The sequence below is a fragment of the Phascolarctos cinereus genome, unplaced genomic scaffold (genome assembly GCF_003287225.1).
Source record: "Phascolarctos cinereus isolate Bilbo 61053 unplaced genomic scaffold, phaCin_HiC Scaffold_9;HRSCAF=440, whole genome shotgun sequence".
Lineage (NCBI taxonomy): Eukaryota > Metazoa > Chordata > Mammalia > Diprotodontia > Phascolarctidae > Phascolarctos > Phascolarctos cinereus.
The window spans coordinates 172,712,974-172,737,678 of record NW_027556402.1 but is presented as its reverse complement, the minus strand read 5'-3'; the positions used below and the strand labels follow the sequence as shown (position 1 = coordinate 172,737,678).

The 24,705-nt window shown below is 41.7% G+C and overlaps 1 protein-coding gene across 3 annotated transcripts in view; it reads right to left on the bottom strand.

Moving 5' to 3' along the window:
- Window positions 1-5,447: 5,447 nt before the first annotated feature.
- CCDC149 (coiled-coil domain containing 149) overlaps window positions 5,448-24,705 on the bottom strand; it is a 147,053-nt gene continuing 127,795 nt past the window's right edge. For all 3 annotated transcript variants that reach the window (XM_020992443.2, XM_078148932.1, XM_078148933.1), the window contains 2 exons: window positions 16,706-16,825; window positions 5,448-8,303 (listed from right to left, as the gene is read on the bottom strand). In XM_020992443.2, coding sequence (XP_020848102.1) covers window positions 7,855-8,303; window positions 16,706-16,825 — 569 coding nt within the window. In that variant the 3' untranslated portion in view covers window positions 5,448-7,854. The remainder of the gene's footprint in view (window positions 8,304-16,705; window positions 16,826-24,705) is intronic.

Here is a 24,705-nt window from a genome sequence, read left to right as displayed (position 1 = left end):
AAACTGAGGGAAACAGCGTTAAGTGACTTGCCCAGGGTCATACCACCACTGGTAAGTGTCAAAAGCCAGATTTGAACTTAAGATGAGTCTACCCAACTCCAGACCCAGCCAGTGCTCTATGCACAAGGCTGCCACCTAGCAGACCTGAGGCAGAGGACTTGGGTTCAAATCCTGACAGCCACATGATGTGTGGCCTTGGACAAAATTCTCAGTCTCAAATAAGGGGGTCAGAGAGTAGGTTGCCTCAGAGAAAATGCCAGACTTGAGCTCAAATTCCAGCTCTGCCACTTGTTACCTTGGGCAAGTCTTTTATCTCCCTAGGCCTATTTTTTTTTCTCATTTGTAAAATGAGGGGGTTGGATAAGATGACTTGTAAGATCTCTTCCAGTTCTAAATCCTATTTCCACGGGCCACGAGATGGTGCTGTAGATAGTTCACTGGCCCTTGAGTGAGGAAGACTCATCTTCGTGGTTCAAATTTGGCCTCAGGCACTTACTAGCTGTGTGACCCTGGGCAAGTCACTTTACCCCATTGCCTCAAAAATAAATGAACAAGCAAACAAACAAATCCTACTTCCTGGGCCACAGAGCCTCCTCCAGTTGATCAGTTGTCCCCTCTGGTCTCTGTGCAGCAGAGTGTGTTATCAGGCCGTTTTCACAGATGGGTAAGCAGAGGCACAGTGAGGTGAGCTAGCGGCATTAGTTCAGAGTCACATGGAAGGCTACCGAGTAGGTGGGACAAGAAGGCTCTGTGCAATGCCCAAAAAATAAAGAAAGGGGAATCAGAGACAAGAGATGACATAGGTTATTATTCACAAGACAGCGTTGCCTCTCAAGTTATGCTGCAATTAAGTACAAATGTAAGAAACCTGAGAGCAGAGGGTACACTGATTTGGACCCCAGCTTCATTGCTGGGTTGCTTCCCTGTCGCAAGTTAGATTATATATGCAGAAGAGCTGTCACCTTGCCAGTATCCTTCGACTCTAATAAACAGAAATACTGATAATGACTATTTACCTCAGGCAAGGCCCATTTCTTGGGCTGTCCCTCACTGCTTGGTTTCAGGCTGCTCCAATTCCTACAGACTTGGGAGCTGTGAGTCAAACTGAACTCCAGCCAGCACCCAGTCCTCGGTGGTTATTTTTACCTCTGACTTGAACTTGTTATTTTTAAATGGTTCATTGAACCCAAACGGCAGTGGGAGAGGAAGGATCTTTGCCATGAAATTAATTTCCTTCCATCAGACAGCTCTCACTGGCTTGAACTGGAACTGGAAGTGGACCTGCCTCCATGCTATGGACCAAGTTAGCACTCAGAGAAAAACTAGATGCTTTTCAGTGTGGGGATGTCAAGGATGGTATGACTGGTCCCCATCCTCACAACGCTCATAGAAAGCAAAGCAAGGAAAATGCCAAACTTACTCATTCCTTCCTTCCCTTTTCCTGAATTATCACTCAGCTTTATGTCTTCAAGAAGATTTTCAGTCTCAGAGGTGATGACAATGGTGAGGATGATGGCTAGTGTTCATAGAGAACTTTAAGGTTTACAAAATATTATCTCATTTTGCCCTGACATTATTCTGGGAGGTTGGTGCTACTCTTGTTTATGTTTTACAGGCAAGGAAACTGAGGCCAAGAGGAGTTGTGACTCACCAAGGGTCACAGTGACTCAGGCTAGTATTTGAACTTGGATTTTCCTGTCCCCAGGCCCAGTGCTCTAGCCAATACAACATTTAGCTACCTCTGGAGGTCTAGTAATCCTGACTTCCAGGGCAACCTGGAGGTGGTTGTGCAGAGGAAGGGGGAAAGAGGAAGGGGTAAGCATTTATGTGGCACCTTACTACATGCCAGGCACCATGCTAAGTGCTTACTACAAATATTATCTCATTTGATCCTCACAAAGCAACCCTGCAAGGTAGGATTATTATCCTCATTTTAAATTGAGGAAACTGAGGGAAACCGAGGTTTAATGACTTGCCCAGGGTCACACAGCTAGTAAGTGTCTGAGGTTGGACTTGAACTTGGGTCTTCGTGTCATCGGCCAAACATTCTTATCCACAGTACCACCTTGCTGCTACTTAAAGTGAGACAATCTGCCCCAGTTGGGTATAACTGTGTCAGAAGATGGTATAGCCTCTGTCCCAGAGATTCTGGTTTCAGCTCCTGTGGAGCCACTGAAGGATCCTGACCTCCTATGTCCCAAGGAAGGAGCAGAGATAAAATGTAGTGGGGCAAAGCACACTGGGGGTATAGGGGGTGCACAATACCTCACAGGGATAGTGGAGAACAAAGCATGGGGAAATTGGGGAACTTGTGTACCTTGCAGATTTGGGTGTGGTGGGACCCCAAATCCTGCTGCCCTACCCTAGTTATGGCTTTGTTTAGCTCACAGACTTTTTCTAAGGATGGGAAGGGGAAGGGTTGGGGAAAAGGCTGCTTCTTTTATCTCCCTTTTCCATTGTTCCCAACTTTTTTTAAAACTAACTGGGACTTCTAGATAAAGAAGAGACACCCTAAGTATGTACCCATTTCAGCTTTCTCCTTGGATGTAGGACATGTTACATAGCTGCTACCTTTCCAATAGGAGCGGTAGTGGTGGTGGGGGGGGGGGGTGTGTGTGTGTATGTGTGTGTACATATATATACACGTATATATATATGCATGGGGGTGGGGGGATGTGGGCAAGCAGCTGGGCTATGCTACTGAAAATGTCTGTGCACCACTAAGCCTGCCCATTAGATCCCATTTGGCCTTGGGAAGCTGTTTTTTTTTTCTTCCTCTCTTCTCTCAGATCCATTTTGTTCATCTAAGGATATTAGCCATTTTGGCTTTGCAGCCAGCTTGCTAATCAGTTTGCCTATTTGACTCATAGGGTTTGCATTTGTCACTGGGACTTAAACACACACTTGTTTTGATTTCTTTTTTGTAAAATTAGAAGCATTTGATGTAATGACTCTACCTAGACACAGCTGGTAAAGTGAGAATAATGTTTAAGTTTGCACGGTTTAAACACAATGTAGACAATAATTAGAAAAGCTATCTTTAGATGCTTAGAATAAGCTTTTCTCTCAATTGCAGTGAATTTTTCCTAGTGTGGCTTTTCAGTGCATATATACAGAAGTGCCTATATGCAGAAGAAAATAGAGAAAATCAGCTAGTGTTTTGGTCAACTTGAAAGGGGAAAAAAGACTTCAGGAAATAAACCATCTGATTTTAGATCTGAAGCATTTTGACTGAATGCATAAAATCTTTACATTCTCCATATTTTTCATGCCTACCATATGATCAAATAATTTTAGGTGACAGATTGCAACTGATAAATTGCTACAATATGCTGGAAGTAATGCTCAGTCTGTGGTGAGGGTGGAGAAGGAGAATGATGCACATAATAAAGACAATTAATCATCTATACCAGGAAAATTACCCCATTTTTATTCCAGGTAACAAAAAATATAGTTATGATGCATGGTGATTAGAGAATCCAATAAAGCAAAGTCTGCAAATAAATAGAACTTCTTTCTTTAAATAAAACAAAACAGTAGCCAGTTTAAAAAAAAGCCAATCATTTTAAATTTAATAGGTTATCATTGGTCTCTGCTAAGATACTAAAATATATCCCTGCATTCATATAGACTACAGAAAGTCAAACTTTTCAGTATTCTGCAAACTGCCCTGTGCATCAAAAAACCCTCATTTAGGAAAGAAGTGATAAGAAAATTAAGGCAGCCCATCTAAATCTATCATTTTAAATTGCCTTCATGCTGTACTAAGATTTTTTCTTTTGTCTGTTTTTTTTTTTTTGGATCAGCTGTAACATTGAGAGAAGGGACCTTCTCATTTTTTTTACTTCTCTCTCATTTCTAATTAGATTCACCACTGGTCTCCCAAACCTCTCTCTGGTCTTTGGAATTGTCTTTGTCCAGTGATTCTTTGCTTTATAACTTGGTAATAGGAATGAAAAGCACATGGAAATTTGCATGTACCTAAAACTGTTGTGAATTTGGGGATCATCAAAATGTTGTCTCTGCCTTAAGCTGGATGTTGAGTTTTCTAACTGGAACTGTCTCATATTCAAGAGTGGAAAAGAGGGTATGAAAAGCTGACTAGGCAGGGCCCAGAATCTCTGGAGGGGAGGTCTGGGTCCCACCCTCCCAACAGTAATACAAAGTAGAGCAATAAAATGCCAAACTTATCCAGTCATTCCTTTCCCTTTTCCTGACTTACCAATTCAGCATTAAGTCTTCAAGATTTTTAGTCCCAGAGGTGATGATGATGACAACGATGATGATAATGATGGCTAGCATTCATAGGGCACTTTAAGGTTCACAAAATATAAGAGACATCAGAGAAAGAGACAGCAAGTCAAAATCCCAGCAAGGAGAAGAATAAAGCTTGTTGGAGAGCCCCATTCAGTTCAGATTTGCATTTGTCACTGGGACTTAAACACACACTTGTTTTGATTTCTTTTTTGTAAAATTAGAAGTATTTGACATAATGACTCTACCTAGACACAGCTGGTAAAGTGAGATTTGGATTGGCTTTGGATTGGTATGGGGAAGAAAAAGACTATCTCCCCAAAATGCATACACACACAGCCATCATCCCTGCTTCCTTAAGGATACTTGAAATTCTTTGAATAAGGGACAAAAGCTTTCCCCTCCACTTTTAGGGAACACTGTGTGTTATATTCATACTAAAGTGTAAATGATTGCTATCAGATTTTTTTTCCCCAAGGACTTTGGAAAGTGGGGTGTTCATTGGACACCTGAAGTGCAGGGCAGAGTAGAAAAACAAATGTCATTCCTTCACAATCTTGCCTGAGGCTAACTCTGGGAAAAGGCATCTAATACTACTTGCCTGGGACTGAGCTGAATGCCACTGGGTGCCTCCTGGCTAGAGAAAGCCTCAGGGAATACTTGCTAGAGGCAGGGAAGAATTTGGTGGGGAAGGAAGGATGGCATGGGAATGGGTCTCAGGGGGTGAGAAAAGCTCCCCCCCCTTTTAAAGGAAAGGATCTATTTTCTCAGGCCTTAATTAAAGAACCACAAACTCTCATATATACTTGCATGTAGAAATCAGTGCCTAAAGGCTGCCAGGTGCCCGGCAATTACAGCAGAGGAGAAGCTTTTATTATGAGAAGAATCAGTTTCAGTTGCATCCCTTCATGCGTGCCCTGTTCTGCATTCTGCCTGGACAGAACTGGAAAGACAGGAAGAAATCCACACATGGCCGGGGCATTGTGTCTCACAAAAGTGGGCACATCAGAATGCAACTGGGTGGTAAGACCAAGCAGTGACATTTTTCTTAAAACACAAAACGTCAATAGCCAGGAAAACTCTCAATATTTTGGCTTTTCTGCCAAAAGTAATACATAGGGTGAATCCAATAGAGCAGTGTGGCATGGTTTTAGAACAAGGTTTAAAAGAGGAAAAAAAAGCCCAAGTGTAGGCAAGTTTGAACCTTTCTTTTTACTGTCTAGGAACAAGAAAACCAAATTGGGGATAGGTAAGGAAGACAGATACATAATATTGTCATGGCAACACACCCAATGGCAGCATGGCCCCAGTGCCGTCAAGGTCAATGTAACACACAGCATCCTTCCCATTCACAGCCTGTTCACCATTGGAGGCTTCTCATACTTGGGATTCCTCTCAGCTGACTGTAGCGCAATATGTTGGAGTAGATTATAAACTCTGTTTTCCAGGAGTTTATAAATGGACTGTAAAGATGTGCACCTGGCAGACTGTGTGTCAAAACTGGAGCTTGGGCTAGGAGAGACTTTTTATTATTATTTTATTAAATTTGGCTCTGCTTTCCTTCAGTGCCTTTAAAGTGCTACTTGGGAGAGCTGAACATTTGCAGGCAGTTAAGGCCGGGTCCAGCAGGAAAATTACCTCTGTGGCTGCTGGCCCATGCAGGCTTTGCAGCTGCAGAGGCAAATTCCCTCCCCAGGAAGTTGTGTGGATGGGGGCCCAGTGGGGTGAGGCAGAGGGCCTGTGTGTGTGTGTGTGTGTATGGGATAGCTCTCCTCTCTAGCAGCAGTATTACCTAATCACTGGCTCTGCAGGGGTTAGTAACCCCTGGGGCTAGCAGGATTGAAGGCAGGTAGTCACTGAGCACACTCTTATTGCATCTCTTTCCACTCTCACGCTCTGACTGGGCTGATGTCTTCTTACTGACCAATTAGCATTCCTCCCAAAAAAACCAACCAACCCAACCTCTCATGGGTAAGTAAAAAAGCCTGAGGCTTAACCCTAACTCTAGTGTCACTGGCCATAAATGTGGGGAAGGGAGGAATAAATAATAAATGACCATTTCTATAGTGCTTTAAGGTTGGTATGCCACATATCTCCCAATAATTCTGTGCATTAGGCTGTGTAAGTATTACCATGACTTGCTTATGTTGCATACCTAGGAAGTGGACCTGGGACCTGAAGTCAGTCCTCTTCATTACTCTGCAAAAGCAGAGACAGGAAGACAAGCTGGCCGCCACATCCACACATCTATGGATTTCATGGCCGACATCATAAACTTCATCTGCACATTCTCTTTTTAGGATGGTCAGGAGGAAGATAAAAACATAAGCATTGAGGGAGCCTCTCTTATTCATCCAAGCCTCTGAAGAGGTTTCTCAGGGGACTGACTCTGGCTTTCAGATGAACTTTCAGCTCCGGTGGGGGGGAATGAACTGACTCTGGGACGTGAGGAATTCCATTGTTTGAATATGTGGCCTGCTTCCTATACACTACAGCATAAGCAGATGCTATCTTTTCTCACCCAGGGTTACCTAGAGGGAATAAACTTTACCCTGGAGGTGCCTCTTCTCTTCCCAGGGTTCAAGTTTTACAGCCGTGTAAGCAGCTAACTGGGTCCTAAGTAGAATCCTAGGACCACAGATTTAGAGCTAGAAGTGGCTTTAGAGGACACGGTACTTGTCTGCCCTGCCATTTTACAGATAAGGAAAAGTCAAGTGATTTGTCCCAGGATCACACAGCTTTGCTCTTGTCTTTTCTCAACCACGCAGATGAGCCAAAAAGGGTGAGAATATACCTCAGATGGAGAAGTTTGAAAGGTGAGAATCATTTTTTTCCCTGGCTCTACCTTTGACTTTACCTCCCTGCATTGTGACATTCATGCTTCCCTCTTGGGACTAAAAATGCACTAACCGTTGCCTAAGTTGGCATACTTATCATTTACCCAACAACATAAGCACCCAAAAGAGAGGTATGAATTCAGAATAGGAAAACAAGCCGTCTAAGCCTGCCGAAGCCCCTCTCCACCCACCATTCCCAGCTGTGACACATTGCTACAGGCGCCATGCCAAGAGCATCCTTGTGGAGGAGACCCAACAAGGCCTTGACATGACAAAGTGTCACGGTGGGCCCTTTGGACCCATTATGCTCAATTATGTCTCTCTTCCCAACAGCCTTAATCATTACAAATACCAGGGACCTGATTAAAAAGCCCATCAGTTTCAAGCTCTTCCCATAATTTTGATCGACAACATTAAACGTTAATAGAAAAACATCTTATCTCTAATAAAACAAATGCCGACACAAAGACGGATGGGAAAAACCAGCCATATGGTGCACACTATTTTCAGTGCCTGCCCGTGTTCACAGCAGTACATCTTCAGTAGTAAGAGATGACGGTAAGAAGATTGAGGACCTGCATTTAATAAATCAAGCTGTACTGTCATCAAAATACCTACAGTTTGCAACAGGATCAGAAGATTTTCCGAGTTCCAGACTTGGGAGTATTTGAGGAGAGAGTTAATTCTAATGTGTTGTTCTGTGGCTTAATTCTTGTCATCCCTAGTGCCTTCCATGTGTTACAATTTCCAATCCCTTTATCCTTCATGTCTTCACGATGCCTGAGCAGCTCCCCTCTGGGACACCTTTCTCCTCTTCCAGGTCACAGCCTTCGGTGGCTTGTTCCTTCCTCAAACCCAAGGACTCACTGGAACCAAAGGGATCAGGACTAGACAAAGGAGACTCTAGCTTGGACGTCCCTCTGATCTGGGACAGGCCTGTCCCTTTCCTTGGGACCTCTTGGGAACTCCCTTTTCTGGTCCCTTCCAGTTCTTCAGCTGCCTGTTCCTCTGTCAGCTTAATTATTTCACTTCTAAGCCTGTTTATTTCTTCTTCCTCAGAAGGTAACTGGGGTAATGAGGGATGAAAGTGCCTGTGCTGGTTGCTGTACTTGGGCTTGGCTGGGGAATTGTCAGAGAGCTGGGCTGCAGCCTCCTCAGGAGCTGTCAATGCCACAGTGACAGAAGAACTTTCATCTCTTTGCTTCTGCTCCCCTGAAAACAGAAGTAGGACAGCATCAAACCGCTGGAAGAAAATAAAATTTTATTTCCCCACACATACACTTTTAGATTTGTCTCTATTGTGTGATTTTTTAAAAAAAATCTAGTGTCTTCTGTCATAGGACCTTTGAAAAGGGAAAACAGGAATGTGAGGGCATAGAAGGTAGGACATAGATGCTAAGGGGAAGATTGGCATTCAAGGGAGAAAAATGCTTCAGTGAGTAGAAATACTGAGTTATTAATAGAGGAAAGAAAGCATTTATGCATCTGCCCATAATCCTCCAGGCTTCCCACTCATCCCCATTAAACTTCTAAATTGAGGACAAAAGGGGCAGCTAGGTGGCAAAGTGGATAGAGCACCAGCCCAGGATTCAGGAGGACCTGAGTTCAAATCTGGCCTCAGACACATAACACTTACTAGCTGTGTGACCCTGGGCAAGTCACTTAACCCCACTGCCTAGCCAAAAAAACAAAAAAAGGAAAAAAAAAAGAAAGAAATTGAGGACAAAGGTTTTGTGGAGTTTTGCCCCTAAACTAATGCCTAGGGCTAATTTCATCCCAATCTCAAACAGCTGAATTTAGCCTCCACCAAGAGCAATGGAGTCATGGAAAGGATCCTAGAAGGAACAGTGGTCAAGGAGACATGGATCTCCTTCAAGCTTGGCCTCTAGTTAGGGATATGAGAGATGATGGACAAGTCTTTTCCCCTCTCTGGTTTCTGGTCTGAAAAATGAGAGCTCAACTACATCTCTAAATTCATAGGATCCTGAATTTGTTACTACTTGGGCAACTTTGGGCAGTTTCTCTCACTGCTCTGGGTTTCAGCTTCTTTGTCTGCGAAATGAAGCAATTACCAAGGTCCCTTCCAACTCATAATTGATTATCCTATTTTGAGCTGGATGGAGATCATCTAATCCAACACCCTTGTTTTGCCAATGAGGACCAGAGAAGCAACATGAATTCCCGTTATTTATGCATTAAATAGCTGAACCAAGATTTGAACCTATGTCTTGGTTATTCTGGCTATAAGTGCACATTACTTTTGTGCAGCAGTATAGTGTGGGAGCAAGAGAAACGGAGGATTTAGAGCACAAAACCTGGCTTGTAGTGCCCAGTTTGATAGTGACTTGTAAAGTGACCTAGTAAGGCAGAGAGACACTGGTCCTGGAAGGAGAGGACCTGGGTTTGAATCCTACCTCCCATGTATACTATCTGTGTGACCTTGGACTAGTCACTCAACCACTGTCAGCCTCAGTTTCCTCATTTGTAAAATGTAGGAATTGGAATCGATGGCCTCGGATGATCCTTCTAGCTCTAGATCTATGGTCCTGGGTATGATGGTTAGCATCCCTGGATCTCAGTTTCCATTTCTGTAAAATGAGGTAGATGGCCTCTTGTGTCCCTTCTAACTCTAAATCTGTGACTGCTATGATTCTAAATTCAGAACTTTTCCCATGACATCAAGCTATCCCCTTTCCTAGCTCTAAAATTCCATGATTTCCCAGCCCATTGGGACAGTCTCTCTCTTCTTGAATCTCTCATGCCATTATGTCTCATCACTCCTATATCTGTAATCATTTTCTATTACAACTACCCATATGTATGTATATATATATATATATGTATATGTATATGTCTAATATTCTCTCCTACTTACCCCAGAAGCCTTCCCCAAGCCCCTGTGCTGTCCCACCCCCACCCTCCCATTGAAAAAAAGGCTTCCCACTAGACAGAAAACTCCTTGAGGTCAGGAGCCATATTATTTTTTCTTCTTGGTAAACCTTGATGTAATAAATATTTTTTAAATGGACTATGGCAAACACATACACACACACACACACACACACACACACACACACACACAAACTAGAAATGCAGCATATGAATCTAATAGATTATCATTGCTCCATAAGAAATGATAGGGATAAGGATTGGATGGAGAGAGGAATGGTGCTTTCTTGAAACAGATAATTCTCAAGTAAGGAAATTCCTTCTACCCATGTAGGCTATCAGAAGCAAGACATGAATTCAATACGTGTTCAGCATGTGTTAAAAGTAGCACCCAAACCCAGCTTTTCCTGACTCTGAGGCATTCTGTAGCCACTATGCCATGGCTGATAATGACCATGACAAAATCACAGAAATATTGAAAGAGTTGCATGAACTGATACAGAGCAAAGAAAGCAAAGTAAGGAGAATGACATGCAATAATATAAGTGAAACTATCACTAAAAACATGAAAATTATGATTAAATATGATGACCAATCTTGGTTCAAGAAGGCCAATGATGAAACATGCTTCTTCCTTCATGTAAACAATGGTGGATTACAGGTGTGAAATATTGCCCAAAGCAGTCAGATGTCATTGCTGTGCTAGTTGATTATACTTAATTGTTTTCGTTTGTTTTAACAAGAGGTTATTGAGATGTGACTGAGTTGCAAAACAAATAAACAAAAATTCCAGAACACATTAATGAAACATTTAAACAATAAAAAATTGCATTACACTGAAATTACTTTTCTTAGCTGGGCCTGGCATTTAACAGGAGATCCTCAGTTTTCTTCAGAGCTGATTTTTGTTTTTAATCCTGAGGCCAAACAATAACAAGGCATTAGAATGAACTAAGGAAGCCCTGTAGGTGCCTTGTGACTAACCAATGTGTTTATATGAATCAAAATGGGGTCCTCCAATGGTGAGAACCTCTATCCAGACTCTAATCTCACATCTTTGCCTAAGTGACTTTGGGCAAGTCTCTTTCCCTCTCTCAGAGACTCATCACTTTCATCTATAAAATGAGAGAGAAGGACTAGATAATCCTCTAACACCCCTTCCAGGTCTAAATCTATGACTGAATGGCTAGATAACCTCTGAGGTTAATTCTCAGTAATGGAGAGCATACAGAACTTAGAGTCAGGAAGACTTGGGTTCAAACCCTGCCTCAAACTTGCTTTGCGATCACGGAAAAGTCATTTAACTTCCCTGGGCCTCAGTTGTCTTGTCTGTAAAATGAGGATAATTGCAATACAGTCACAAGGTTGTTGGGAGAGTTCCTTACAAGGAGAGACCACTTCTTTCTTTGCACTTTCATCCCCAGTGTCTGGCACTGAGTGGACACTTAACAAATGCTTGTTGATTGGAGATAAATGTAAAGTTCTTGACAACCCTACATTAATATTAGCTTCTATTGGCATATGATCCTCCAATTCTAAGTGCTCTTCTAGACTGACAATCACCATGAACTCTACAGTATTAGCACGATTATTGCATAGATGGAGAAATGTTACACTCAAATTGATTCCCATCCACCACAAAACAAGAATAAATGGTAAAATACTGACATAATATGGTTAGATATTATCCCTTCAGAGAGGATTCTGTTTTTATCTCCACTAATGCTAAAAAGAGATTCAAGGTAGCATGATACAGTCCTGGGTTTGGAGTCAAAGGACATGGGTTCAAATTGGACAATGAGACTTACTCCCTGTGCTATGGATGCTGGTGAAGTCACTTTGATTTCCTGAGCCCCAAGTTTGCTATTCCATAAAATGAAGGAAATGAACTAGCCATCTCCAGAGGACAGTATATATAGAGGACTGTATGAGTTCATGTTGCACTCTAAAGTGCAATTTTCCTAGAGCACTTTGCCTGGACCTTTCTTTTGCCCCATCACATTCTATCTTGTATCATGTTTGTATCTGGGTGATAACCCACCCTCTACCACACCTTCCCAGGAAAGCAAGGACTAAGTCACTCTTTTCATTTGTGTATCCTTAATGCCTTGCACTTTGTAGGCACTTCACAGATATTTGTTGAACTGAGTTGAAAAGACAGGGTTCAACCTGGGAGTGAATTTAAACTTACTTATGGGTAGAAGGCTTTTTATTCATAATGGGAAGCTTTTTCTGAAGAATGAGGCCATGAATTCTCCTCCTACTGTAAAGATTATCCCTTACACTCTTCCTCTTTTGTAATTCAGGGCTTCATACTGACTTAGGACCATCCGTCCAAGGAAAATCCAAGTGTCTTCCACAGAATTCCTGGCAATGCTGCTGCTGCATAAGGAGTTGAGCCCTAACTTGTACAAAAATCCACCTATGGCAGGGGAGGGGTGGGATCATGTGCCAATGCAGCTTGAATGTAAGTTCACCCTTAAAACAGGATCTCCTTGAAAGGAAGATAGATGTGTGTGCATGTGCACATGAGTATATGCATGTGTGTGTGTCTACAGGAAAAGGACATTGATTACAAGCCATATTAAGATTTTATATGTGTCAGATTTGGGGGGAAATGGGGACCTCTACTTAGTTGTTGTTGTTGTTTTTCTCTGAAAAACAACAACAAAAATCTCTCAAAGACACTGCAGAGAACCAAAGAAAATAGTGACTTTGGGGAAAAGTGAGAGAGTTTGGGTACCATTTGGGCAGCCTCATTTGCAGGGAGTAAATGATGGTACTTTCTGAGGTTAAACTTTTCACTAACGTGAGGTGAATAAACTCCTCCTGGAAATTACTTTTCTGAAATTACTTCTTCTAGGACACTTAATGGTATATCCCAGTGCCCTGGAAAAATTAATTAACCTTACAAGTTAAAGCCTAACCCCTAAACCGTTTACAATGTGTTTTTACTGTGTGTCAGATTAATCTTCTCTTCTTAATTTACATCTGAGTCAGGGTGGTCTAAATTACACTTAGGCCCTTTGGTCCCTGCCGTTCTCCTGGTGCCATCTTTCCAGACTTGCTTTCCTCTGTTTCGAGTTGGATGCATCTCCTTAAAATGGCAAGACCTTGAGATCACCACATGGAGCAATTTTTCTTTCTGGGAAGTGCCACAGCCCTAAGATGAGGTCAAAAGAAAGTCGTTCTTGGGGAATGAGCACCCAGCCCAACCCCATCTTTGGGCCCCAGTGAAGATTCAACCTATTGTGATCAAAAGCCAGCCTTCCACATTACCCCTGCATGGCCCAAGTAGAGGATTCTTAAAATTTCATGATCCCAGTGATGTCCTCAGAACAAGGGACCAGTCCTGGGCAGGAATGACACAGCAGCAGCAGGGAGGTATGCATAAAGGCAATTTGGGACCCTTTCTTTTGTCAACGTAGAAATCCCCAAAATGTATTTTCAAGTCCTTAATCTGGGGTAAGACAAAAAGAAAGGCACTAGAAATTTTACAGTGACTGAGATACAGTAAAGCAGCTTGGCTTATTTGTGAAGAGTAATAAAACTGTCCACTAATTCAGTAACTTTGGAAGCTTGGTCCTTCTTAAGCTTTGGAATTTTCTTTCTTTCTTTTTTGTTTAAAAAAAGCACAAATTGTTGCTGCTTCCACGGCAGAGAATTTCTAAGCTGGCCAACAATGGAAAAACACATTATCATTAATAATAGTAATTATGCTGTGCATTATTAGCAATAATGCAGGAAATTACAATCATTAATAATCATTAATAATAATACACATAATACTAATACAACTAATGACGATACAATCAAGTGCTATCAGGAAAGTAGATCATAGAAACTGAAAAGGAGAAAGGAGACTCATACTCTGACAACCTCAGAGGCAGAAGCACTCAGCCTGCTAGGATATGGATTGCCCATTCTTTCCAGTGACCAGAGAGGGACGGTTATCCTCTTTTGTTTACTGGTCTTTGTTGGACTTTGTCCCACAAAATGGGCAAGATTTGCTTCTGGTTTCATTTAATCACACACACAAGTGCCACTGAAGCTGACAGAACAGTGTGCTTGTTACCATGACCAGCCACAATGGATGGGTTCTGGAACAATGAGGGCTAATGATGGAGCTTTAGAAGCTCTCATTTAGAATCAGATGATTACTTAAGCCTCCCTTGTGAAAATAATGCCAGGCACTCAGCTTTTACATTTCAGCTTCCGAGGCCCCATATCCGAGCCTCTGACTAGGGCAGAGAGTAGAAAGAGAGAAGGGGCAGCTCTTGACAGGGATGATAGATGCTACTTTACAAAGACATCCATCCATCAATCAATAAGCTCTTATTAAGCACCTACTAAGCTGCAGGCACTCCAGTCTAGCATTGAGGACAAGACAAAAGAATGATAAAAGACAATAAGATGAAGTATCTCTGCTCTGAAGGAACTCAGAGTGTATCAGAAGCGACAACATGTATTCATTTAAAATATTTACGGGATAAATATATACACAAAAATATAAAACAAATAGAAGGTATTTAGGAAGGGAAAGGTACTAGCAGTTGATTCTTGATTTGTGTCTTGAAAAAATGAGGAAATCTATGAGACAAATGCAAAGTGGGGGACTGTGTTCTAGACATAGAGACAGCCCATACAAAAGCATGGAGATGGGATGTGGGGGCTGTGTGAGGGACACAGAAAGCCAGCTCAGCTTTTGCTTTTCCAGGTGCCCAGGGACTCTCCTCTGATGACTACACCAGAGGTATGGAACCTGCGGCCTCAAGGCCACATGTGGCCTTCTAGGTCCTCAAGTGCAGTCTTTTGACTGAGTCTAAGTTTTATAGAACAAATAATTTTATTAAGGGGATTTGTTCTGTGAAGTTTCAGTTCAGTCAAAGGGCTGCACTTGAGGACTCAAAGCTGCAGGTTCTCCACCCCTGGACCGCACAGTTGGTCAGGCTAATCTTTCAAATCATAGGCCACAAGGGGGAAAGGGAGGTGGCAGAGAGGACAATGAGAGCCCAGGTGAAGACTGAAATTCCCTGGTCTGTAATTAGCTAACCTTTCTCCTATATTCTCAGCCACACAGACATTCATAGACTTAGGGCTAAAAGAGACCTTCAAGGCCAACTGGTCCAAGCCCCTCATTTTACAGATAAGAAAACTAAGAACCATGGCTATTAAATGACTTGCCAAACATCCTGCTTTCCATGCTCTTCCTCCTGATGTTCAGGTCACACAGTCACAAGGTCTCACGGTCACACACATACACACATACACACACACACACACACACCCAAAATCTTACAAAGCCACATTGAATAACATTTTTAAAAAAACTAAGTGCAAGAGCATGGACTAATTCATTCCTGTAATGATCAAGTATATCATACCTTTATGTCTCAATCTTGTGCCTCACAAACTTAATGCTTTTGGAACAATTAACCAGGTCTAAAAATAGGAGGCTAAGTGAGGATCCTGAGCACTTTCCTCTCTGTTCAAGATACTTGATTCAATTCAATAAGTATTTATTGAGGGCCTACTCTGCTTTCACTACATCTACTGTGGTGGGTATTCTGGGAGATACAAAGGGGAAAGATCCAGTCCCCACCCTTGAAGACCTTCCAGTTCATTTATTCATTCACTCATCTGCCTGTCCACCCATCCACCTATCCAATATTTATTGCATAATAAGTACTATGTGATGGCAGTATGGTGTAGTAGTGAGAGGCTTGGACCTAGAATCAGGCCAACAAGGTTTGAGTCTTGGCTCTCACACTAGTTGTGAGATTACGGAAAAATAATTTGACCTCTCTGATATCAGTTTCCTCATCTGTAAAATAAGAATAATATTTGTCTTTTCAACCTTACACAGTTATTGTGTTATTGTTATTATTATTGCTGCCACCATAAACAAACAGCTATCCTACAAGGATCAGAAGACCAAAGCCATATACGTAAAATGCTATAGGAATTTAGGAAGGTGATCATTTCTAATGAAGGTAAACAAGGAAGACTTTGAGGAGGAGGTAATATTTGGACTGAAGGCATTCAGAGAAGGGAAGATTTCATCAAGAGGAGATGAGGCAGGCATTTCTGCTGATGGAAATTATGTCATTAGTTTAAACAGGAAGGTTAGAAGTAATAAGATGTGGTCAATTAGATTAGGGCTTTGTAATAAGGAAGTAACACTGAGAATGGTGGGGTGGTACCACTGGCAAAAAGAAGAAAGTCCAAGGGAATATTTGGATCCAGGGGAGAGATATGGAAATGGAAATTTAAGAGGCTAAGTCTAATGGGCCAAGTGGGATACCCAGATAGAGATGTACAAAAGACAAGAAATGAAGGGCTAAAGTTGGGAGAGAGATCTGAGATAGAAATACAGACTTAGAAGTATCCACATCAAGGAGAAAAAAAAAGGTAGGTTGTAGGAGCAAATGGGATCTCTGAGAAAGAAAACTAAACAGAGAGCTGAGAAGAGAATTTGGGGGCACCATTTAAGGGAGAAAGGACCCAGCAGAAGAGACAGAAGGATCAGTCAAAGATGTAAGAAGAGAACGAGACCAGGGAAGTGCTGTGTACCTCCCACCCCTGGCTATAATCCTCTTGGTTCCCAATAATTTACATATGTGAAGCCTTTAGGTTTCATAAGACAATAAGTGAACCAAGATAAGTGGTACAATCCATGAGTTACAAGAGGAGTTCAGAGAAGGTAGAGATCAGTGTGTACTTACCATCCTTAGTATATGTTTTGTTTTCTGAGTCTCGCTGATCTATGAATTTCAACAACGGGGATCTTGACCTCTGTATGACTGGAAGAGTGGAATCATTGAAAGTTATGGTGTCCTTTCCTCCTATTATGAAAAAGGATAAAAGCAAATAATAGACATTGACAAAGCTGATTTGGCACTTAAAACTACATGATCAACTGGCTATTTGGACTGAATGATTTATTTTTCATTTAGGACTTAAAGATGGAAGTCCAAGAGAAGTACAACAAGAACACAAGCCTGCCAGCCATAAATGTCTACCTCATCATGGAGTTCTATGAAAAGGCAGTCATGGAATGAGCAGTGGGTTTTAATTAAGGCAGAAGAGTCCTGAGACTGAATCTTGGCTCCAGCACTGACTAGATGGGATAATCTGGGAAAGTCATTTAATCCCTCTGAACTTCCCTGCAAAATGAAAATGATCATATTTGCCCTACCTATATCCCAGGGTTCCACAGACTAATGAGATAGGTATGAAAGCTTGTAAAAAGGTAAATGGAGGGGCAGTTAGGTGGCACAGTGGATAGAGCACCAGCCCTAGAGTCAGGAGGACCTGAGTTCAAATCTGGCCTCAGACACTTGACACTTACTAGTTGTGTGACCCTGGGCAAGTCACTTAACCCCATTGCTGACCCTCCCTCCCAAAAAAAGTAAATGGAAAGAATATTACTGGATTTAGAGTCAGTGGACCTAGGCTCAAATCCAGGCTCTGCCACTTATCAGGTCACTTGATTTCTTTGGGCCTCAGTTTCCTTATGCATAAAATGAATAATAATAATAACAAAAATAACTGCTATTTACATAGTGCTTCAAGATTTGCAAAGTGCTTTACAATACACTGCCTCATTTGAGCCTCAGAACAACCCAACTTCTTGGAACCTGTGACCTCTACTCTTCATCAGTCATTGACTATTATTGTTATGGCTGACAATCTTCCACCTCATTTCTTTACCTATTCCTGTATTAATTGACTGCAGTCCCTGTGAATCAAACTACTATCTTCATCTCCCATTCTTTCATTTCCATCCTTCTCATCTACCCTACCTCATCTCTATCCCACCTTTCCCACTGTGCCCTCTGGAACTCCTGTTCCATAGTGAACAAACTTCCATACATCGTAAAGCTCTTTCCCTCACACTCCTTCCATCTAGTAGCCCTCACTGAGACCTGGGTGCATAAAAAGTCCCAGCTGCATATAGGTGGGGCCTCTCAGATTTTTGGGGTACCTGAGATCACACGAGTTGTCATATTCTGATGACTTACTGAGCAGATGAATTTCAAGATGGAGATGAGGGGACATGTCTGGAGAACCTAAGTGATTTCATAACTTGTTGCATAGTCTTGCTATGTTAGGGCAAAGCAAACCTCCTCTGTTAAATGTTCAGTGACTGTCAAGCATTTCATCTCATTCGAACATTGAACCTGAACTAAGAGGGTGCTGGCATTAGTGTCATGCTTATAACACTCAGCTTCTTCAATCCCATGACCTAGTCCTTCATTCTACCTCAGCCACTCATGTGAGTGGTCCCACCCTGGAGCTTACCATTATCCACATGTATTCCACTTCCTCAATTAGAAAGTATAACATTCTTCTCTTAGAGGTTACCATCTCTTCTTAAAATTCCATCTCGCACTCCTCCTAAATCCTTTTCTTTCATCGAGACTTCCAATCCCTTCACCCCTCAGTACTTTTTCAGGCCATTACTCCTGCTCTGACTTCATTTTCCCCCTCTCAATCTCAATATTATAGCTAGTAGAGGGCAGTTAGGTGGTGCAATGGATAAAGCACTGGCCCTGGATTCAGGATGACCTGAGTTCAAATCCGGCCTCAGACACGTAACACTTACTAGTGTGTGACCCTGGGCAAGTCACTTAACCCCACTGCCTAACCACCCCCCCCAAAAAAGATACTATGGCTAGAAATTTCAACTTTATAATATTCTCTGCCCTTGAATCCCCACCCCTACCTCACACCCTTGTCCTAATGCTGCTCATCTCTTGCCAAACCTCAGCCCTGAATTAGTCCATTCACCTCTACAGCTCCTATTCATGTGCTGCTGAAGCTAGAGAAAGTCACACAATCATGCTGATTAGGCACATTATAAATTCATGCTACCCAACTTCATCTGGGTCCTCACTGTAGCAAGGCAGTCCTTTTATTCCTACCTAATTTATTCCCTATCTTATTCCCTGCAGAAGCTATTCTCAAATTTCTCTTTCTGCATTAAGTGTCTCATGCTTCTCCCTTCCCTTTCCCTCTCTCTCGAGATCTTGCTTCTTACTTGAGAAAATTGAGCCTATTCAACTTAAGTTCCCTCTTCTCCCATTCTCATTATCCCATACCCTTTCGACATCATCCCCAACTCCTGCCTCCTTTTCCTAGTTTCTGACAATGAGGTGGCTCTTCTCTTTGACAAGACCAATTCAACTTATGCCCTGGATCCTATCCCCTCCCATATTTTTCAGCAGATTGCAACCTCAATCATCCCCCGTCTCTTTATCTTCAACCCATTCCTATCTAATGGCTCCTTCTCTATAGCCTTCAAATATACTCAAGTGTCCCCAGTTCTTAAAAATCCTTCAGTAGATTTGATCATCCACACAAGCTGTTGTTCTATATCTCCCTCCCCCATTTTCTGCAAAATCCTAGACAAAGGTGTTTACACTCACTGCCTTCACTTTGTCTCCCCTCATTCACTCCTCAACCCTTTACTATCTGGCTTCTGACCTCATCACTTAACTGAAATTGTTCTCTCCAAAACTACCAATAATTTCTTAATTGCTTAATCTGATGATCTTTTCTAAGTCCTTATCCTTCTCAACCTATCTGCTGCATTTGATCTTGTTTACCATCTTCTCCTCCAAGATATTGTCTCCTGGATAATTTTTTTTAAACTCTTTCTTCTCTCTCCTGGTTCTCCTCTTTCCTCCCTGACTATTTCTCCATCTCTTTTCCTGGTTCATCATACACATCACTTTCTCTAATTGTAGGTATAATCCAAGGTTTTCTCTCCTAGGCCCTCTCCTCTTATTTCTCTACATACATTCTCTCTCAATAACTTCATTAGCTCCCATGGGTTTAATTATCAGTTCAATGGAGAATGAATAAAGCATTTATTAAGTGCTTACTGTGTGCAAAGCACTGTACTAAGCCTTCGGGGTACAAATAGAGAAGTAAGTCTCAAGGACTTCACATTTTAATGGGAATGGTAGCACATCTGCTAGATTTCAGCTGCAAAGTTATATGGGAAAGTCTCACAGTTTTAGTGTGTAATGGCAAAGCAAATATTAATGTTTCTTTCTTCCCACTGATAAAATCATATCAATTTCTGATGCTGAACAATTTGGTCGGTGCCAAAGACTTTGGTGACAAGACTCTTGGTCTTCAGTGGTTGTGACCATAGCACCCATAGGAGCAGTTGCCAGGCTTCATCTCCACATATCCACAAAAGTCTCACAGATTTATAAGCTTAGCCCTAGTCTCTTCCCTGAGTGTCAGCTCCAAATGAGCAACTGCTTGGTATCGGTACATTGGTGCACGTCAAACTAGAGATAGCTAGGTGGTATAATGGATAGAGTACTCAGCTTGGAGTCAGGATGATCTGAGTTCAAATCCAGCCTCAGACACTTAGTTGCATTACCCTGGGCAAGTCACTTAACCTCTATTTGCTTCAGTTCCTCATCTGTAAAATGAGGACACACTGGAGAAGGAAATGGCAAATAACTCTAGTATCTTTGCCAAGAAAACCTCATGGACAAGGTCCATGGGGTCACATAGAGTCAGGCATGACTGAACAACACAAAAACAGGTCAGACTAGGCGCATCAGCTACAACTCAAACTGAACATGTCCCAATTATCTTCCCCCTTCCTCCAACCTTACTTTTCCCCCAAACATCCCTGTTTTTGTTAAAGGAACCATCATTCTTCAGACCTCTCAGGTCTGTAACTTCAACATTATCCTCAATTCTTCATTCTCTTACCCCGATCAATTGCTAAATTCTGCCATTTCTACCTCTACAACACCTTTCAGATCTGATCCCTTCTATGTCAATGGCTACCACCCTCATCACCTCTTGCCAGATTATTACAACAACTTCCAAACTTGCCTCCCTACTTTATGTCTCTCCACAATCCAGTCCATCCTACACATTGCTTCTAAAGGGATTTCTCTTAAAAACAGAGCTGACCTTGTCACGTATATATTTAACCAACTCCAGTCGTTCCCTATGGCCTCTAGAATAAAACATAAATTCTTCCACTTAGTTTTTTAAATCCTTTACAATCTAGCCCCAGTCTATCTTTCCAGCCTCCTTGAATATTCCTTTCCTTCATTCATGCCAATCCATACAACCCAGCCTTCTCTCTGTTCCTCTCACATAACACTCCATGACATCTCCTATTTCTATACCTGGCACCATCCTTTTCCTGTGCCCTAAATTTAATTCCTCATCACCGTTACCTCCCTTCAATCACTTCTCTTCTCTCTTCCTTACAGAAGCAGCTCAAGTACCATCTTCTACATGAAGCCTTTCCTTGTCAAATCAACTACTAACATCCTCCTTCCCAAACTACCTTGTATTTAACTACTTTGAATTTATTATGTACATATTTACATATAAACTGGTTATGTCTCCCATTAGGATGCAAATTCCTTGTAAGCAGAAATTGTCTTTTTTTTTTCTTGTGTATGCCCAGAGCCTAGCACAGTCCTGGCACATAGCAGATGCTTAATAAATGATTGGTGTTTGATTGATTGCAAGTATTCCAATGATGATATCATCAAGATGGGTATTTCTTCCAATGATGCAGTTGCAACCTATCCATGCCTGCTGGCATTCTGGTGTGCCTCTTGTCTATGTGCTCCAATAAATTCACCAATCAGTATGTTGGGGGATTTCCTTGAATTCTCTTAACACTGAATGGCTACCAAAGGAACATGTGGACAGTCCATTGGTTGTTCCTCATTTTTGCTATGTGATTGGCCCATCATTTTTTTGTTTTGTTTTTTGTTTTTCTGGTAGACATTTTTCTGGTACCATCCTTTAGACTTGACGGGACTATTAATCTGATTATCTTTATTATACATATTAATCAGGTTTCCCTTGTACTTTTAACAGATCCCTAAGGAGAAAACTCATAGCCAAGACAAGTGGAAGATGTCATTAATATAATAATAATAATATATAATAATATAATAATTCTGTATAGCTTGTTTGGCTTGGTAGTGGGGTCAGAAGTCCTACAAATGGAGCAGTAAACTGTCTGGCTGTTGTGATCTGAGCGAAATCAGATAATTTTAAGTGTCTGGATAAAGCTTGGAGGACTTCTTTTGATCACACTACCAAGTCAAACAAATCATGGTCACAATAAACACAATCAGGTTTCCCTTGTACTTTTAACATATCCCTCAGGAGAAAATCCATAGCCAGGAGGCATGGAAGATATCTAAGAATTAGAAAAGCTTTGTCTAGAGTGACTATTTAGGGAATCACATGGTGATCAAGTAGAGGGTGCAGCAAGAATCCATGGTCCAGACATATAAATACAGAACATATATACATATGTGTGACACATGTACACACATGTTTTTCTAAAGCAGGTGACTGAAGGAAGTCTAGTACTGAGAGAGAGACAACACAACGTAATGAAAAGAATATTAGATTTAGAACCGGGAGGCTACAGACATTTGCTACCTAGGTACCCTACAGGAAGTCACTTCAGTTCTCTGAGCCTCAGTTTACTCATCTGTAAAATGGGGATAATAATTATTTGCCTTACCTACTTCATGACATTCTTATGAGGAAAGTGTTTTGCCAATCTTAAATGTCTACAGGAATGTGAATTGTTATGAGCAAGAGTGACTTCTTTGACAATCTGAATGCTTGTTCTTGCTTTGGGTGGGTGAGGGGAATGGTCAGAGTGTATTGGCTGCCTCTTTTCTCTTGCATCCTTAGAGGGCCACCCCACTTTCACAGCCCCTCCTGATTACCCAGCTCTGCCTATAAGCATCCTAAAGATGCCCAGCACAGCCACTCCTTAGATTTTATGAGATGCTGTCTCAAGAGGAAGGGCTCCAGAGATGTCCCTGGTGGCAATTCTTTACCTTCAAGTCTTTATTTTTTCATGTCTACAATAGAGCTAATAACACTGTATGGTCTACCTCAAGGGGTTCATTTGGAAGAAAACTCTGTAAAATGCAAAGCCCCAATGTCAGTTGTAGTTACTGATTGCTACTGATGCCAGAAGCTTCCAGAATATGCTATGCTGAGGCTTCCCCAAGAGGATTCTTCTTCCATGTCTCTGTATTCTAACCAGCTCTTGGACATTTTGCCTTTCTAAGCTTCCATTTTCTTATCTATAAAATGGGGCTAATGCAACCTACCTCAAGGGGTTGTCATGAGGAAAGTGTTTTTCAAACTTTAAAGGGCTCTATAAATGAGTTTACAATTGACCAAAATGCCAATGTAATCAATTGTCCCTACTTAACAGCAATGTGCCTGGGAGTACCCCAACCAGTTAAAAAAGACAGGTATTGTTAAATGAGATTTGACTATGCACTCTGCAAGGTCAATTTCTTATGTCTCTCTCCACAAGGGCTGAAACTAGGTATTCTTGAGCCTGCCAAGAGATTGAATCTTTAGCCCTCAAACAATGCTGGCAAAACCTAGTCACATGTAAACAAGTATAGGTACTCTAACCCTTCACAGGGTTAGACCATAGCAAAACCCATGCTTGTCACACCCTCTACCTGGCTCTTACCCCATAACATTGACTGTGACCTCCTGTATATAGGGCACACTCAATAACCCAGCTGTTATTTACTCTTTGTCCAATATTGAACCCCAGGCTCCTCATCTATAAAATGAGTGGGTTGGGCACCTTATTCCCTAACTAGTACTCCTTGATCCAGAGACCTCCTGTCTGTTCCACAAACAAGATACTCCATCTCTTGGTTCCAAGCATTTTCTCTATCTGACTCCCATGCCCAGAAAGTTCTGTCTCCTTTGTTTCAACTAGTGACTTCCCTAGCTTCCTTTAAGTCTCAACTAAAATCCTATCTTCTCCAGGAAGCCTCCCCCAACACCTATTAATTCCAGTGCTTTCTCTCTTTTAATTATTTCCTAATAATCCTGTGTATGGCTTGCTTTGTATATATTTGTTTGCATGTTGTCTTACCCCATTGGATTGTAAGCTCCTTGAGGGCAGGAATTGTCTTGCTTCTTTTTGCATCCCCAGTGCTTAGCATAATGCCTGGCACATAGTAGGTGCTTAATAAATGTTTAATAATTAATTGACTAGACACTCTCTAAAGTTTTTTCTGCTCTAAAGCCTATGAATTCACATAACCCAAAATTCTTTTTAGTTTTCTACTAACTTGGTCAATCACTCTGAATCCCCAAATCACTCTAATATTTTCTTGCCTAAAAGCTTTTCCTGGGAGCCACAAGACCCCTATACATCACAGTGAGATTAGTTTTCCTAATGCATACGACAAAACCTTTAGCAGCTCCCCAAAGCCTATCACATAAATTTCAAACTTTTAAGTCCTAAGCCTGGCCTTCAAGATCCTCTAGGATCCAATTCCAACCCACCTTCCCAGACTCATCTCATGCCACCCCTGCTCATGTACCTTCCACTCCATCTAAACTGTACCATTCACCATTTATCAAACACGCACTTGCTCTTTCAGGTTCTGACCATAATCCTGCACCCTCTCCAGTTAGCACCTTTGCTCATGTCTTTGTTGAAATTCCACCTCAGTGCCTAGCTCAAATGCTATCTGTTCTATGACACATTCACTGCAAAAAGTGATTTGTGGTGACACTATAGCACAGTCCCTAACACAGAATAACCACTTATTAACTGACTGATTTTCCTTTATCTGATTTCATAGTACACCGTACTCTCAGATGTACTTTTCACATATACACATACATATGTGTGTGTGTGTCTGTGTGTGTG